At 37.1% G+C, this 18,506-nt stretch overlaps 4 protein-coding genes across 4 annotated transcripts; 2 read left to right on the top strand and 2 right to left on the bottom strand.

Annotated features, from left to right (window-relative positions):
• Positions 1–2,498: 2,498 nt before the first annotated feature.
• On the bottom strand, positions 2,499–2,976 carry PHYBLDRAFT_152868 (hypothetical protein; the record flags this gene model as incomplete). The annotated part of the gene is made up of 2 exons (XM_018433017.1): positions 2,499–2,617; positions 2,697–2,976. The coding sequence occupies 2 exons, from the start codon at positions 2,974–2,976 to the stop codon at positions 2,499–2,501; spliced, it is 399 nt and encodes a 132-aa protein (XP_018284105.1).
• Positions 2,977–4,361: 1,385 nt separating this feature from the next.
• Positions 4,362–12,672, bottom strand: PHYBLDRAFT_152867 (Homeodomain-like DNA binding domain-containing transcription factor; the record flags this gene model as incomplete). Its single annotated transcript, XM_018433016.1, has 16 exons — positions 4,362–4,940; positions 5,028–5,263; positions 5,344–5,425; positions 5,479–5,638; positions 5,701–5,882; positions 5,959–6,229; positions 6,298–6,670; positions 6,736–10,207; positions 10,274–10,452; positions 10,514–10,664; positions 10,717–10,969; positions 11,033–11,190; positions 11,248–11,394; positions 11,451–11,806; positions 12,449–12,503; positions 12,586–12,672. 16 exons carry the CDS (start codon positions 12,670–12,672, stop codon positions 4,362–4,364), a joined length of 6,741 nt encoding a protein of 2,246 aa, XP_018284104.1.
• Positions 12,673–13,408: 736 nt separating this feature from the next.
• Positions 13,409–13,885, top strand: PHYBLDRAFT_119524 (hypothetical protein; the record flags this gene model as incomplete). The annotated part of the gene is made up of 1 exon (XM_018428688.1): positions 13,409–13,885. A coding segment is annotated over one exon (477 nt), but the record flags the coding sequence as incomplete, so codon positions are not given.
• A 784-nt stretch (positions 13,886–14,669) lies between these two features.
• On the top strand, positions 14,670–15,886 carry PHYBLDRAFT_175587 (hypothetical protein; the record flags this gene model as incomplete). The annotated part of the gene is made up of 4 exons (XM_018437522.1): positions 14,670–15,011; positions 15,049–15,094; positions 15,201–15,670; positions 15,788–15,886. 4 exons carry the CDS (start codon positions 14,670–14,672, stop codon positions 15,884–15,886), a joined length of 957 nt encoding a protein of 318 aa, XP_018284102.1.
• Between the last annotated feature and the right edge of the window lie 2,620 nt (positions 15,887–18,506).

Here is an 18,506-nt window from a genome sequence, read left to right as displayed (position 1 = left end):
GGAACTAATTTAATATTTTTGTCAAATCTTACCAGTGATGGGAGCATGGGCAACAAAGGCCTGATCAGCCTTGTACGAAGCGGGGGGAGGGGGCAGCAAGAAGTCGAGTGTGAGGGACATGGTGGATATAACAAACAAAGCTATACTCTCTGCGAGAATCTTTAAAAAAAAAACTTTTTCCTTAGAATACCAGTCACGCTTTACCTGGAACCCATTATTGGGATTATGAATTAGAAATTATCGTAGGCCAATACGTTTATAAATTGCTTCAAAACAAAAACTTGACAACTTTTTAATAGGAAGATAGTTTTAAGGTATAAGTATTAAAAGACTTCGGTAAAAATAAGGTTCCAACAAATTCATTCAGTATAAAGTAAAAATTACCTTTGGTATACACATAATACTCCTAAACCTAAGTAGTTGATTTTAGTGGTGAATATAGCGCCATTGCCTTTTTTATACACTTCTTTACAAATTTAGACATTTTGAAATCTATGGATATCTCAATGAATATTTCTTTTTTATTAGTTATAAAAGCACTGACCTGGCTTTATTAACCTTTTACACATTTTTGTTTAATAAAAAATGAAAGAAATTAATAATTTTTCAGCTGTTTTTATGAGTAAAAGTGGGTACCGAAAATGAACTTTTGGTCCAAGTAACCTAAATTTCAGTGTTTAATGCTTTTCGAAAGTGAAAAAATAAGATATTTTGTTCAATGTTTGAGAGATCGGAATCAAACAAATTTTGAATTATAGGTTATTATAGGACGCACCAGGTTGCTTAAAAGTAAGCTGGTAACTTTATTTTTACTTTCGCGGTAATAGGTCAATATATTGTGTATATTACTGCCTGGATGAAACAATTTTTTTCTACACGCATATGGGAGTCTAGATGCTTTAGTAAATATTATTTTTCTGTTGCTTCTAATAACGTGGTGTTAAAGGTCTTTGTATATATATATATATTATTTAAAGACAAACATTAGCCCCCATTAGTTTAATTGAGAGATATAGGAAAAGTATCTTTTTTTTAACGCTTGTGAGTAATTAATATTACATAGCTAATACAAAATATATTCTCGCTCTAGTTACTCAGGGCATCTCCAACAGTCACTTTTATCTTAACTTTCATGTCGAATTTAATATTTTAGTTAAACATGGAACCCCCAACAGCTTAATTTATTTTATTTTAAGAAAAATTTACGGTTCTAAATTTCATCTCCCTGCTAAATTTGACAGAGATCTAAAAGTTTTAACTGAAAAGGCTCTCAATCATTCTACACTAAATAGTTTAGTTAAATGTCTTTCAATTTTATTAAGGGTAGTGTAGTTTAAAGTAAATAACGCACAATATTTTCTATTCATAAATTATTTAGACATTCTATTAACACCAACATGTATACTTAGTATGATAAAAGTCAAAAAAAAAAGATGTGAATAATGTATGGCAAGTGTGTAGTCACTTTCATCAATTCTTTCTGTGAGTATTGATTCGGTATTGATACTATAAATATATAATGTTCCATTAAAATAATACGTGAATTTTGTATATCTAGTGAATTTTATAATGTAGTAAAATATTTGCTTGTTTTTAGCACTGTGGCAGCGAGATGTTAATGTTGCAAAAAATATGATGACGGTTGCTTTGCCAACTTGGTAAGGAACCCATCGACCAACTGCTTTCCAGGGATCTGATAAAGGCAAGGAAGTAGCAGTCAGCTACAATAACAACAACAATAATAGCAACATTACAATCACTGTAACGTAAACAGGCTGTCTCTGAGACATTTAGACAATTACAGATAAAATGTCTGAATAAATTTCTACTTTGTCTAAATTTCATTCAAGTTCTGTCCACAAAAGATAAGCAAATGCCTAGAAATTAATTTTGATTCGTCTAAAATATTTCTTAATTTGTCTCAATCTCAAGTAGAAAAACTGTGTTCAGAGGATAAACAGGTATACTTACTGCTTTTATTTTTGCTTTATAGCTATTTCTTAATATCATTTTGAAATATATCTAGGGGTTTTTTTTTAGTAATTATTGGGTCCCTTTTGTGTCTACTTGTGCAAGCAAAAGAAAAAGACATCGGGTTCTTGAACAAAAAAACGCACAGGCCACTCTAGAGTAACTCACAAATCGGCGTTATAGATACTTGTACTCCACTTTTAGAGTTATTGCTACACCGATCAATACCGAGCCTTTCCTTGCTTCGTTGCTTCTTTGCTTCACTTTGAAGAGTCGCTTTTATAAGTACTTAGATTGAATATTATTAGCTGTTCTTTCTGTCGTAGAGCAGTTACACAACCCCACCAAAAAAGAAGAAATATATATATATATATAGCTTCATCACGTTTTCTCTGACGTGAGCGTCAGGCCTGACAAAAAGCGCAGTCCTAAACTTTAATCGCAGATGAAAAATTTTCTGTTACATAGTATAGACCCCCTCCAACGCGCGTCGCTTGTTTTCTCCTTGAGCAACAACAGTCCCGGTTTCATAGTGAGGCGTCTCTTGCGACCGTTGCAGGGAGATTCTTCCATGCTACAAGCATCGGAAAGTGAAATTTGTTACTCGCCAGCTCAGTTAATTCTGAGAAGTCGTGGGGCATGGTCTCTTTTCATTTTTGGAAGGACTACTGTGTACATCGCATCGCCATTGTGGAATCATGATGCTGGGGGGAGGGAGGTCTAACCTGTGGTGAGATGTGCTGGCTCTTCACTGCTAACCTGATTGAACTCTTTAACGGCCGACGGTGAAGCTACTGGTAGTCGAATGAGCTGGACCTTATCACCTAGTGGTAAGTTCTCTGGCGAGTTCGCACCCACATTACTCGGTGACGAGATGTGGGGCTGGATGAACGGGTGCTTTCCGTTGGTTTGCCACCATTCCAGCACCTCCTTCGCTACCAAGTCAGGTTTACGTCCTGAAGGAGATTGAGCCGCGTAATGCGGGGACAAAGAACTTGGTGTCATGCTTTTTATTTTTTTACTCATGTAAAAGAACATTAAGTGAAATTAAATCAAATGGAATAGTTTCTTTACGTATATATTTAAATAAATAAATAAAGTCTTTCTTAGCTATTGTTAACTTTAATGAAAAAAACACGCTTTTAAACCTTTTTCTCTTTACTTGATTGATGTCAATGTTGTAATTAGGTGGACTCATTTATAAGCAGAAATTAATCTATACAAATAAACATAAAAAGAAATAAAATACTATTTGTATATTCTTAAGTTGTATCGATAGCCGTGTTTAACTGTAGAAGCTGTTTTTGCATATAAAGTATATAAATGACATAATAATTTTTGAGAATGCCGATGGCGTGAATTGTATATGATTGACCTTGGCTAATTCGGACGGGCATTATTAATGACATGCATTGTATTGAGAGATGAGAAAGAATAAAGAAATGGGTGTTTGAAAGTGAGACAGAGAAGACGTGTTGCGCATTTAATACACAAGCGATGTCCCTATTGTATTTACACAGATTGTGCACAAAAAAAGTTCAATTTGGATGTATTTATGAAATAATAACCATTATTTTATAATCCTTTTGTACTTTGAATATCAGTGAATGCTTGTTGCTCTATTTGTTATTACATACACACATGCACAATTATATTCACAGTGCAAAATATGATTTGAATTTAAATAAAAAGGGTGAACAAGTCATGGATGCCAAAAAACAGGCATATTTTTGTAGTGAATTGAATAGCATAGAATAGAGTGAAAATATACATATATTGATAGAAGAAAAAAGCTTTTGTACATATATGCCGTATTTGAATTAATAAAATTGATTCTCGAAAGTTTAAACCTAAAAATTGTCTCGTTTTGGTAACATTTACTGAAAAATACACTTACAGTCAAAGCTCGATTTAGTAATACTTTTGGGAGAAGCCAAATTGTATTACTATTACTAAATCAAATGTATTTTTTCTTACTCCGCATATGTTTTTTAGCAATATTGCAGATTTGCTCTATGTGACTGCGAATAAAAGTGCTGAAAAAAATATTACTAAATCGCGATTATTACTAAATCAAATATTACTAAATCAAGCTTTGACTGTAATAGAAAACTTTCTTTATCTATATATTAAAAGCTATCAATGCTTCCCCACCAACAATTGTCTTATTTAATCGTCTTAAAGCAAATCAACTCAAATAAAAGAACTGATTCAGTTATATTATTATTGTAAAGCAAGGAAACAACGGACATTACCACTTTTTCTGTCATTAAAATCTTAAATATTCTTATATCCAATAATCAATACAAAGAAAGAAATAAAGGAACACTGGAGGATTGTATATTATTGTGTATTATTTTATTGAAATATATAGTGTAACAGTACAAAAATCATGCTTTGATTCTTGTATAATATCCAGAGATTACCCAGTAACACGTTCTTTTTAAGGCTTGAATCTGATCAGGTTCTGTTGTTTCCATAATTAAGTTTTTTCCAAATAGACTAGCCTTCTGTTTGGTAGTACTCATAACTAGTTTTCGAAGGATCTTTTGCTTTACTAGAGTATTCAGCAAGTCTTGAATCTCTGTGCGAACCAATACGTGTTTGAAAAAACGTTCTATGTTGGCTTCCGTAATTCCAGGCTTATTAATAATGAGATCAGTAACAGCACCAACACAACCATTCCACACAGACTCGGTTCTTGTTCCATTGACATCATTCCATATGCGCAAGTTGACAACACCTTTTACCGCTAAAGATTCATATTTACTAGAATTTTCCTCATTGTCTCCCTTATTTCGGAATGCAGTACTTGGTATTACCACCCATTGATCAAGACATGTGGTTAAAACAAGTCGATATGCCTCATAGCCAACATAAGCTACCAAAGGAGGGCTATGTTCAGTCATGATATGGATAGCCTTACGGATGTCCGAGTCCTGGATTTTTTGGCGTAATGGTATGACATTCTATTATTCAAAAGAAAATGAGTAAAATGTGTTCTTCTACATATATATATACTTTTCTCTGTGTGTGTGTGTACATGTGAGCCTTACTTTGATTTCAAGGATAGATAAGCCATCGTGTTTTGCGAGAGAAAGAGCAGCCACAATATCGTCGATAAGAGTCTGTAAGCAGTTATTCATGTGTTTTAAATTATTGTATGCGGATTCAAAAGCATCTTGAGTAAGAAGTATCGCAGTAGAATTGTACTCGACATGCTCTGGTATATTTTCTTGTTCCTGATGCTGATGAGTCTTGACCATAATATCAAAGTCAAGTCGTGCTGAATCTAAACAAATAAACTTGCGAAGTTTAATAGCAGTTCTCTCTCTCTTTTTTTAAGAAAAATAACAAGATGTATTGACGTACCAACAGAACGGCTCGAATGGAAATTTAATGAAGGTCGTTTCGAAAATTCCTCAAAGTCTTTTATAGAAAATACAAGCTGTTTCTAAAGTGTTATTTTTGTGCTTTATTTTTTTAGCTTTCGTTTATAAAAATTACCTTTCCATCGGAAAATTGATCCAACAAGCATCCCATTATACCACTGTTGAGATAGGTAGGGGATACTTCAAGGCCTTTATTTTGGAGCATGTGATTAAAGTACTCTCGTGCTTTCTGGTAATAATTATGTGGGAATGTTCCACTCATGCGACGTGTAAAGCTAATTATTTAAAATGTAAGGTTTTATATAATATATTAATCGTGTAAATCTCAATACTTTACCGGTCAGATATACCAAAAAGTGTACCTGGAAGCTTACGGAAATTTGTTGACTTGAGCCTAGCTACAATTCCTTCTATTCTTTGTTCTGTTGCTACCAATGCTGAAAGTCCTCGGGGCATCTGGTTCATTATGGCATATACATAAAAAGTATCGTAGTACTCCTCCGGTGTAAGCAGCACCATCTATTATAGATTAAATGGTAGGAAACCATAATATATATATTAGCATGTGATAATATGAGCTGTTAACTAAACTCACTTTGTGGAAACCCTTCAAAAACATTATTTGCCTTTGTTTGATATTCGTTTCTGTGGGATGGTCTGTAAGGACAGTATCCCAGCCATTTTTATCCGAAAATTTCGCAGTACATGTGACTGAGCAGATTATATCTTGTCTAGACTTCCTGCTGACTGCCCTGTGATAGTTGTCTTCTAAGAAAACCTTTTCATCGAGCTTTGATATTTTGGGGAAGTTGACTCCTTCAATAGGTTTGCAGGGCAAATTCAAAGAATTGGTAGGTAAATTGTTTCTGTAAAACATAATGAGTAAAATTATATATAATTAATATCACACTTTAAATTTCAATTTAAATCTTACTCTGATATATCCCTAGATCTTTCGAGGAAATAAATAAGCTCGTCTGAAATACCAAAAGTCTGCTTTGAAATACCCTCTGGGAGTTCCTTAATTCTGCCGGTTGCAACGCCTTCTTCATAAAGTATTTTCCACAATTTCATCATATTAAATATCTTTCTCTGATAAGATGGGATTAATATAATTTTTGAAAAACGTCCGCGCATCTTGTGTCTGTTCCGCTCCGGAAAGAATGGTACTGCCAGAGTCCACCGCATACGGTCATTCTCAGACCGATGTTTAAGAATAACATAACAGTAAACGAGCAGCTCATCTTCATCTTCACTCCAAGGGATACGATTGAAAGCAGGTCTATCAGTATATTCCTTAAAATCGGCTAACAATCATGTACATATGTAAAAGTTAATAATGTCATGTTTAAACATAGTAATAATCTTTTACCTTCTCCAACAACGGGGGTTTCGTCAGCAGTATCATGGTACAAACCCATAGGTTGGCTTCCAGTGTCAGTTGTAATATCACCATCACCTTTACTAATGGCTCTCTTCGCCATGCGAATAGCACCTGTAGAATAAACGCGTCTTTTAAACGGCTGGGTTGTGCGAAGTGTGATATTTGGGTTTTCACTAAACATTTTGGAGCGGCTCCTTTTCTTGCCACGTATATCGGTGCCATTTTCTCGTTCAATTACTCGCAAAAACTTCTTTTCGGTTTTTCTTACGAAAGCTTGCTCTATTTTTCTGAAGTAGCCTTGAATTATGGGATTTTCAAGTCCGAGTTTCCTTGCAATTTTCTTACAAAGTGGGACATTTCTTAAAGGTGTCATTCCGTTTTTTGGGTTTATATAGGCATTAAGGGCTGTCCTCTGTGCATCCGTAAACATAAAAGTTGTACTCCAGTTTTTCGCCGATATTAGTGAGAGAATACGAGCTTTATCCTCCTCAGATAAGTTAACTTTACTGAAATCTGGTCGTTCATTCTCGATTTTGTTACAAATATACTGGAGATCACTCCAATAGACATGTATATCACCTGCATCACGAATTTCATAATGGTGTATAGTGCGTCGCTCCGGATCCATAAGGTCGAATGTTGACACATGATCAAGCACGATATAAGAAGTTTCATCAGATACAATTTGGTTCGGTGGTAGGTCAAGTTTATCTGCACCCCCGGGTGCTCTCTTGATTAGATTTAGCCACTCTAGAACTTCTAAGAGGGTACAAATGCGACGCCTGAGCCTGTTTTTATCCGAGAAAATAATTAGACGGATGTTTTTCGGGAGGTTAAGGATCTTCACACTTTTGTTTTTAGGATTTTTTATGAACTCTCTCATTTCATTGTCTGTTTGAAAGAATCCAATAAGCGTAAAGTAATCTGCCAACGTCATTTGTTCGACAATTGCTCTGATTGAGATCCACCGAGTTTTAGAATCGACCCCCGGTAAGTTTCTTTCAAAAATCTCGATAAAGAACTGGTGGAGTAATTTGCACCTAATGTTCTTGGCACACATGTAGCCAAGTTGCATACCAATGATCATCCAATTTCCGTAAGAGCCTGTTGAGGGTCTATGAGTAGAAATCTCATCGGCATTTGAGTTATTGATGTTTTGCTTCATATTCGTAATCTTCTTTTCGATCTCCTTAACTTCGACCGAATTGTTGTTTTTGGCTTTTTCAAGATCTTTCTCCATTCGTCCTAGGCGTTCTGTAAGACGCTCTACTGGTTTTTCAATCTTTTCGAATTTCTTTATAGAGTATGTTCCAGGGTAAACAAAATGGTCTTTGTTCCAGATGGAAGTATAACTCTTTAACTCAGGGCCATCCAGGTCTAACCCTTTGCGGTAAAAAACGCCTCTCTTCATGATTGCTCCGCTCATGAGAGTGGTAGAAATTTCCTTCGTTTCGACCAACCCGTCTTTGTGAAGTTCTTTAGCAGTTCTCCATATAGTTTTCAGGCAAATTGTTTTTGAGGGGTTTATTTCGCCGAATAGTTCGGTAAACTTATCACAGTATAGATTTCTGAATGCGTGATTACGTACATAGATTGGGCATTCCTCCAAAAGAGCCATAAAAACCTTTTTACGCTGTTCCAAATAGTAGTTGACCTGCATTTCTTTTTTGGACAGTCTATTATGTGGTTCTCTTAAGTGAGGAGAAGACTTTTTTCTTTTTTTCTTTTGGTGTTCAGAAGAATTTGAAGGTTCTTCTTTTCCAGAGACATTTGCAATCTCACTTTCTGGGAATTCAGAAGCACTACTGTACGGACTGTCTTCTGTAGAACTAAGTCTTTTTCTGATTTCTGGTATTACGTTGATCATGTCTTCATCAGGGGTTTCTGGACCAGGTTTCCCGGTATGCTTCTTTATATCCGATGGCTTTGTAGATATACTCTTTTCTGCTTCTTCCGCATTAATCGATTGGATTCGGTCATTTGTTGCTTCTTGTTGGGGTTTGTACTGTGACTTAACAGGAGCAGTTACTACCTTTGACGAGTCCTTTTGTAAGTGCTCGATGATTGGTTCAGTCACTGAATCATGCGAAGGATTTTGGGCTGATTCAACAAGTGGATAAGTTGTTGTCTTTGGTAAAATGGCTGGTGTTTTCTTAAGAGGTGCCTTCGAAAAGAAGTCGGATATTTTACTAGTACTTTCGAACAGTCTTTTTGAAGATCGAGTAGGGACAGAGATAGGTTTATCGGCTTGCTTAGTTTGAAGTGTCGTTCTTGACCTTGTTTTTCTTGGTGCTTTTTTATCCAACATTTTTTTAGCAGCGGTATTGTCTATCGGTATTTTACCCACACCGCCTTTAATGACATTGACTTTATTGGAATTTTCTAGAAGGTTGGTAAGATCGACAGATTGTCTGTCAACGTCTGGACTCGAATGACTTGTAGCTTGCCCTGATTCTAATCCATTTTGAGTATTTTCCACAAAGGAGGATTCCTTATTATCCAAAATTGCAGTAGTCACAGGCTTAGTAGCAGCCTTTTTTTCTGTTTTATCCTTCAATACCAATAATACAGATTCTTGAGATTTCGGCGTAAGGATGTTGATTGGTTCTGTAACCGAATCATCAGGATGAACAGATCCACGAGTATCCTGGGTGCTACGTTTGGGATATCTAGATTTCTCTTGGGGCTTAAGATGAAGCACAGATTCCAGATCTGGATTATTCATCCCTATGTCATTGCCCGAATTGCAAGAAAGTGCCTTGTTGGTTGGAACGACTGCTACATCAGAAGGCTCGGAATTAAAAGTTTCTTCAACACTTGTTTCTCGAAGTAGAGTGTTGCTTGCTAATATAGAGCTTCTAGTATTTCGTTTGGGTAAAGCAGGTTTAGTCTCATTCGGCTGAGTGATATTCCTAGTACGTTTCTGCCTTGGATTTGGGGTTTCATTCGGATTATTTTCTTCACTTGATTTCTCGGCTGAACGTTTTGAAGGTGTTTTTGTTGCTTTTTTGAGGTTTGAAGGTACATAAGCATTACTTTCTGGTTCGAGATGTGATATACGTGCCGAATTTTCTTTATGAATGTCGACCTCAGCATGTTTTTGCTGAGACTGAGTATTTTTGGAAAGTGTTATCTTTTTACTAGACGTCGTAGAGTTTAATTGATTTCCCGAGTTCCTTGTAGCTGGAATCTTAGATCGAATAGATAAGTAATCGAATTCGACCATGTCGCTGTCAGTGAAAGGGGATGGGATATGGAATTCATCGTCAATATCAATGTTATCAATGACTTTCTTATAAGCAGTGTACGTATAATAACGGTACTGTCTGTTACGTCCTTTGGATTCAAGATGCCGATATGCAGCGTATGATTCTTTTCCTACTCCATCTAGATTGACAAGTTTGTCCATGATTCGAGTAAATGGAGAAGTATTTTCACAGCCAATTTCTTTGGCAATATCCTATAGTAAGTATAAGAAAGAGAACCCCAACAAAGCATTGCTAATGTCACTTGCCTTTTGAGTGACACCTTTTGTACCGGATTTACGCAGGACCATTATTATTTGATGTTCGAGAGTTACATCTCGTAATAGTTTGGTTGAATATGGAGTACATGCTTTTGCCTTTATAACCGGAAGTTCGATACAGTGCCTTTGTTCGCATTTAATGTTTTTAGATGATATATAATTAGGGCGGGATTCTTTTTCTATGTTGCGTATGATTAGATATATTATAGTATATACATATATACATATATTAAAGTTTACCGTCTTGATTCTTGGGAAGTTTTACGGATTGATTATTTTTACTCTTTGATGTATCCCGAAAGTTGAGTTTTTGTAAATGTCCTTTCAAGCAAAATGTATCAATAGCACGATTTAACCAGTTTTGGACACTTGTATTATTTAAATTGAAGTCCTAAATTACAATGAAAAGTTATAATTGTGATATAGTTAGTTAATTGCCTTACCAGACTACTAAGAATCTCGTTGCTGGATATAGAGTCATTTGGAGCTTTGTTTAGTAAATCGATAATTTTGGAAAGTAAAAGTTCGTGCGAGTAAGCAATCCCAAGTCTGTTTGTGTTGTAGGCACAGCAGCTATCCACTGTTTCCGCAGAAGTTTCTTTCGCTACTCCGTCGTTACGCTTAGCAGGTTTACCAAAGCGAACATGAGTATACAAATTGAGATTTGCGCCATTTAATGTAGAAACATTCCGGAAACTAAATTTATTTTGATCAATGCCTGATATTTATACAATATAGCTCTAAATTATAATTTCTTACATTGCACCTTTTTGTTCCAATACTCTCAAATATTGTCCAGTGGCACGAGAGTCGAATTTAAGCAAATCAGCCAATGTATGCTGACTAACTCCATTGTGCCGGGATTGTATAATTACTTTTAGAGCAGCTATTGTATTATTTGACAATAAAGGGCCAGGCTAAAGAGAGGGATATTAGATGATGTTTTTACAATTGTTATAATGCAATTTACTTACAGGCACATCTTTAAACAATTCCTTATTTTGAATTTCTTTTTTGGCAACAGCATACAAGCGTGATCCAAATAAGTTTAAGACTTGATTATACTCCAATTTTGCAATATTAGGGATAAGTATATAGCTGTTTGGTACATCCGGGATCCTCTGGAATTAATGATTGTGAATATGTATTGTTGAAAATTGTTTCATTTTAAGTGTACCTCAATCGTATTAGAGTTTTTTTCGTTCTTTGGATGGCTTAGGGATTCTTTCTCTTTCTCATTTTTGGATTCTGACTGTGTCCATGAAGAAGAGATTTCAGATTCATTTCTTTCCGAGGCCGAAGATTTCAATTTTGCTAATTGTGATGGGCTAGCTTCAAGCGATGATTTATCTGACAGATCATCGTCAATTCGTTCAAAGAACTGCAAGTCTTTAAGAAGTCTCAAGAAACGCCATACATAATTCTGATATGCTAAATCGATTTGTGGATGTGCAAATTTATCTTCGCTATGCTCAGATATTTCTTGGCTTGTGATTGTTTCTACATATGTCCAAATACTTCCAATTGAGGAACCTGAAATGAAATTAAATAAGGGTTTGTTTATCACTGCAAAAAAAAGGAAGAGTCGATCTTTAAGGAAATCTTGCCTTGGTCTCCATCAATAGCAATCTCCTTTTTTAGTTTAATTAAGATTGTGTCTAGCATGGCTAATGGAAAAGTGATCCAATCGAAAACGCAAATGAAAAAAGTAACTCGAATAGCTCAAATAAGTGTAGCAATTGGAATACAAGCACACTGTATGACGTCACAAAAGCTGTTAAAACAATGTTTCACTCTCTTATACTATATATGTTTTATAAGACAAGAAGAAAATAAGTTGATTGATAGAACACCTTAGGATGAATGTCAGCCGATTTTTGGAGTATACGCATATGTATTGACATGTATTGAATCTGACATTAAACGCATAAAATGATCTCTTTTCATTTCATATATGATGTGAATATATTATGGAAATATTTCAAAATACAGAAAACAATCATTGGGAATATTAAATGACTTCTTCAGAACAATTCAAGTTAAAGAAGAGGACTAAAAATCTATACTTCAATAAATGATACTCAGCCCAAGACCCTTTGGTTACATGTGTTTCTATTCTGGGAAATGGACATTTGACAAAAAATCAAAAATAATAGTATTAACAATAATAAGTACGGATAACACTATACTTCGTTTTTGAGAGATTTCGTGTGAATCGGTAGGGGTGGTTCTTAATAACCATAGTAGATATACATTAAGTGTATGATCCCGCCTTTGGATTTCCTTCTAAATTAAATGAAGATATTTTATACTTCATCTTTCACATAAATGTCCAAAATACAGTTCATCTGCTTTTTCCACTGATTTTGTCCTTCATTAAACAATTTTCCACGCACCATTGTGCACTCCGACAAAATAAAACACTGTCCTTTCCCCAGAAATACACCTCTTTTTGGACACACCATATTTCTTTTCCTTTTGCAGAACTTTATCTTAAAGCTAAATAACTTATATCAAGAAATGAAATAACCACATTTCCCTCAAAAAGATGTGAATTGTCAGAGCTTGAGTGTGGCGGTATTATTTGGATATATAAAACCAAAAACACCCCAATTGAGATTGCAAACGACATGGGTATCCCTCGAACGACAATCAACACCACCATAAAACGTCGGGAAGAGGCTAGTACTGCAAAAACAAATACCAGGCCTAGAAGTTCAAAGAAACTCAGTGTCACAGACGTTACAAATCTTTGCTTTCGAGTGAGAGCCCTTTTGAAAGTTATGCATATCATCAAAGGAATCTGACAGCTGTCGGCGTCATCATCTGTAGAGATACAGTTATTCAATACCTAAGGACCAAAGGCTTTGGGTATTCTACCCCTGTTTCGAAGCCAAATTTAACCCACAAACAGAAGAAGAATCGGTTGCTTTGGGCCAGAGCTAGAGCCATTTTTGGGACCGAGGACATGAGTACCACGTTTCGGTCAAATGAGTCGAGGTTTATGCTGAAGGGAAATGATTCTGATCCAGCCATAATTCGTAAGCAAGGGTAGAGACACCAGGAACATCTACACTAACAACAAAGAAGTATTGAAAGGATTCCGTAATGGCGTGGGGTTGTTTCTAGGGTGATAGTCTTGAACCATTATCGTTTCTCGAAGGGTCTGTAGACCAAGTCACATATTACCATTGTTTGTCTAAGGACTTCAATCCCTGGTATATGAAATTGAATGATGAAATGGACACCATGTTCCCATTCCAAGAAGATGGTACCAGTTCCCATACTGGGTCTTACACGACGTGCTGGAAAAACCGTTGGGAAATTAAACGCTTTGACTACTGCTCATTACAAAGTCCAGATCTGAACCCAATTGAGCATGTTTGGAATGCCATAAAAGCCAATTTTCAAGAGCTCAAGGCTTGCATTCTTCAGGAGTGGGAGAAACTTGATCTAGCAGGTCTTCTTCGTACTCTTGTAGCGAGTATGCCAGATAGAGTCCAGGCTGGGATAGAAGCTCGTGGTGACCACACCACATATCAAATTCTATTTTTTTACTTTCATAAAACATATATCTATATCCATAATAAAACGAAGTTTCACTCTATTTGATCGAGTTCTTTAGAATATATAACGGGGGTACTCAGTCAAGTTGTTCGAACAATCTTAAAATTCAGAAAGCAATATTACTGGGTTACAGTTTTAATAGTGGCAAACAAAATTTGTACGTCTTTTTGGAGGAACAGATATCGAACAAATTTTGGTCGAAAAACCCGTAAAATCAGTGAATTTATCGTGGAGAAAAAGAAAACACTGTTAGAGTCTTTATCAAAAAGTACAGATGAGCCTATTAAAGATATTTTAGAAGTAATCGAAGAGGAGGTTGATGTAAAGTTGGAGAAGATAGCTGCCGTAAAGGAGCTTGAACAAACCCTTAAATCCATTAAATACATACACAAGGTTGACAATGTATTGCACAATCAGAGTCTTTTAATAAAATCCTGAGCTTTTTCCTGGCCCCATACAAAAAAAACAATGCATTTCCAGAATTTGAGTCAAAGGAAAGAACACTTTGCCTCTTCGAGAGTCTAGGTGCATATGGGTTCAAATAAGAAAGCAGAATGTGCAAAAGCTTATTCTATAAATGCTATGATAATCTATGAATCTTGTACAAATTTTGTACTTTTGTCTTTTAGTGTCCTCAACTACAAAATAATACCATTGGCTAAGATTCACATAAGATTTTGTTCGAGCAACCTGGCTTAGTACCCCCATAGTGCAAATCTCCTTTTGGGGTAAAGCCATCGTTTTAACATCTCTCATACTCTCTCAGCCTTGGCATGTTTTGCGTGTGGGCTCTCTGTCTATGTCCTTTTTTCATAAGATCTGGCCCATGATGGGTGGCTTCCTTCAATGTGGTACCTTCCCTCCGATTTCTTTGAATACTTTCTGCCTCCCACGCCTGCAAGGTGGACTTGGTGTCATCGATCCTAAGACGCAGCAGAGCGCTCTGCAACTTCGTTGGCTTCAACTTATCGTTTGTTCTCTTCGGCTTCCGCCTGGTTTGGTCCCGCGCTGGATGTTTGGCTTACTACAGGCTTCACTCCCTTCTCTTTCTCCGCTCTTTCCTCTTCTATTTCCAAGTATACATCCTTCTGGATGGCAGGATCTTACCTCTCCTCTGCACTTAGTCTTCACTGCCACCGACCGTCTGCCACACAACTTTGATAATGTTGTTGTAAATTAGACTACTTTTCTTGCTTTGTCTCTCTCAGCTGTCACCATTGTCCCTGCCTCCCAAGCACGCTTCCCTTTATCCTGGTAAGATCTCTTGGTTTCCCAGATCTACGCATTTGACCCTGCCCCGGCGTCGCTACGGACAATCTCCATCACCACTTGCCATCGGCACTCTCTTGTTATTAATAAGTTCCTTGGTCGAGTTCAACTCAACTCAACACCCTCACATTCCGTTTGATCATTGTCCGTGCTTGTTGCTCTCTTCGTGAATTGGCCGAAGAATATCCGTCCTTGTCCATTCAAGATGGCACATCTATTGGCTTATATCTTCTCAGACTCGGGCTCGTCTTTCCACCCGCACTTTCCACGGGCTGTGTTCCCACCATCTCGTTCGTGCCCGCTATTCCGATCACCCTCTTGACTCTCGCCATTGGCGCAAATTTTGGTCTTTCCCTCTTCCTCTTGTGGCTTGCAAACTTTGGCTTCGTGGCCTCCATGACAAGACTTCCTGCCGAGCCCATCTTCACTTTCTGCTTCCTCTTGCTTTTCCTTCTCCTACCTGCTCTATTCGCTCCCTATCCTCCGACTCCCAAGACCACTTCTTCTTCACTTGGCCTCTCAAAAACGCGGCGTGGATCGGCATGTGACTGGAATTCTTTGGTACAATACCTACTTCAACCGCACTACACAATGCTTTTCGCTTCTTCTCTTTTCCGTCTTCCCTGAACTCATATATTCCCCCTTCTGCTATCTTTGGATGCACTCTTCTTGCTACAGTGGTCCCTCGATAATTTCAAGGTACTTAGTTCCCGCCTTGGCCTTGAAATTATCGAGGGACCACTGTATATGGCGTCATCACTGGACTTTCATCTTTGAAGATCCTCCTTTTGTTCCTTCTGCTTTTGTTGGTACGGCTCGCAAGACCTTAACCCGCTATGTCAAGAATTGGACCTCGATCCTCTCTTTTAAAATTAATACTTATATTTACCATAATTTACAAAAACAAAAAAACCCCCAAAAAACATTGAAAAGCTAGAAAACCCTCCAAACTAATGCTGTGATCACTCTTTTGACTATCTTCTTTTGAGTGTCATCAGACCTCCCAAGCTTAATAAGATGCTTCATACAAATAAAAAACTATGGTGTAAATATAATAGATATGCATACGAGCTTTCGGAATCACCCTTCCCATATCCCCTTGTCCCGCTCGTGTAACATTTATCATTATAAATATTTCTCTCTTCTTTAAAACATAATAAAAATTAATAAAAGTTCACTTTTAGTGATTCAAAATATAGGATTCAATAAACTGCATGGTTTATAAAATGGTAAATACTGACACATGAATACTAGATATTTCTGAAGGTTTATGTGTTTTCATTATTCAAAATAAATGATGGCTATTGAAAAACAAGATTACGAATATGTACACATTGAAGATACACTAAATAAAAGAAAAAGAAATACAAATCTATGTAGGTAAGCAATATAAGAAACTATCCAACCAAATAAGATAAAAATAAGTGGGGTGTTGTAGTGCAAAAAAAAATCAAGTGTTTTTTGGTTTGTGTGTGAGGAGGAGGAGAGGGGTTTGGAAAAATAAATATGCATATAATACACGATGATGATCCCTCCGAGTATTGATCCTGTTGTCTGATCCAAACTACCATTGAGACATGGTGTTGTGCCAGTTGCTACCACCACCGTTTGGGTGTTCTGCTACGTTACTGTCGTTATGACCGGGCAAAGTCTGGAAATTCTGTTGTTGTTGTTGAGGTTGCTGCTGAGGTTGCTGCTGAGGTTGTTGTTGAGGTTGTTGTTGGTAGTGTTGTTGATGAAGTGTATGCAAAGAAGCAGACGAGGTCATAGGTGATGTGCTAGGAGATCCATATCCCAACACATTTGCTCTATGTGTCAAATGCCCGTTTACGTATGCGTGGGGCGAGTCATGACCAAATGTGGGTGTATTACGATAGTTTGTCTGATCTGCTCTGGCTCCAATCACTTCAGGGTCATACGAGACTGCACGTGAATGGTCTCTGCTAGAAGCGGGTGTGCTATGATGTGAATAGTTGGGAGAAGTAGGCTTTGACAAAACTGGGTCTACCTCCTGCTTGGGAGTGTCAGTTCTATCTAGTACATCACTGCATAGCTGAGAAAGAATGGTTAACTTGGACCCTTCTTCATCAGATTCTGTACTACTTGGATCTCTTTTTATTTCGGTTTTAACTGGAGTTGGAGTGTTTTCTAGTGGAGAGCGCTGGTAGTTGTGCTGAGCAGTATGCGGCTCTTGTTTAAAGTTAACATGACTGATAGGAGGTTGACCTTGATTAGGTGTTACAGCATTTATAGTAGCGTTGTACTGAATAATTGAAGGGTGCATAGAGTACATTTGTTGTTGCTGTTGCTGCTGCTGTTGTTGTTGCTGTGTTTGCTGCTGTTGCTGTGCTTGCTGCTGTTGCTGTGCTTGCTGCTGTTGCTGAATAGAAGATTGAACCATATATGCTTGGGTAATCATATGAGGATGCATATTCTGATAATTTACATCGTGAAATGGGTCGTATTGGCCTGTTCCGAAGGAAGGATATGCCAATGTAGCAGGGTTTGCGCGAGCAATTGGTGTGTTGTGGGCCAAGGTAGAGTATATTCCAGCTTGGATAGCCGAACCAGCCACATTAGGTGAGGCTGGTGTTCCATCATCTGACCCATTACTTTGTTGAGGCTTACGTTTGTAAGGTCCTCGTTTAATTCCTTTTTTGCGTTCTTTACGTGCAGAGTTTACACATGTGTCAGCGAGATCGTACTTGATACAACGCTGGCAAGGTCTTCCATCATCACACTTTTTACAGGCCTTTTGACAGTTGACTAATACAGCAGTAATTGATGAGTCAATTTATGCTATATTTAATCATCCGTGCAAACGAAGAATAAATTAAACATACCACATGCATTCTTGACCTGTTTTCTTTTAGACTTTTCCAATGATCCATATTCCACAATTGGTTGCTGTGGATTATATGATTGTAGATCGGGGAGTGGGCCATTTAGCTGAGGTAGTACCGGAGGCTGATGAGCTGGTGTTTGCAACGAAGATATTGGTGCAGACTGGGGTGGATATCCACTATAGTACTGCTGGTTGTTGTGAACAAACTGCATCAGGCTGCGTCGTCAATAGAATTAGTCCCTGGGCCGCCATTTTTAAGTTCAGTCTCAGATTTAAACAAAAAACAAAAGACTTACAAGAGGTTTAAGAGTGTTGTGAGACAAGAAGGTCGCTAATGGTAGAAGGAATCGAATCAAGATTGCAATGAACAATGGCTAGGGGATGTTGAGAAACGGTTTGTTTTTGAAAAGGTAACTTTGGTATGAAAACACTGCAGACACAACAGAGTTCCACAAGAATATAGTATGACAGAGAAATATCACAGTGCCCGAGACTGCAAACAATAAAAGAAGTCGGTTGTGCTAAAAAAAAAAAAAAGGACGAACGAAAGAG

The sequence above is a fragment of the Phycomyces blakesleeanus genome, assembly GCF_001638985.1.
Source record: "Phycomyces blakesleeanus NRRL 1555(-) unplaced genomic scaffold PHYBLscaffold_39, whole genome shotgun sequence".
NCBI lineage: Eukaryota > Fungi > Mucoromycota > Mucoromycetes > Mucorales > Phycomycetaceae > Phycomyces > Phycomyces blakesleeanus.
Note: the sequence above shows the minus strand (reverse complement) of the source record. Positions and strands in the feature narration are given on the sequence as shown.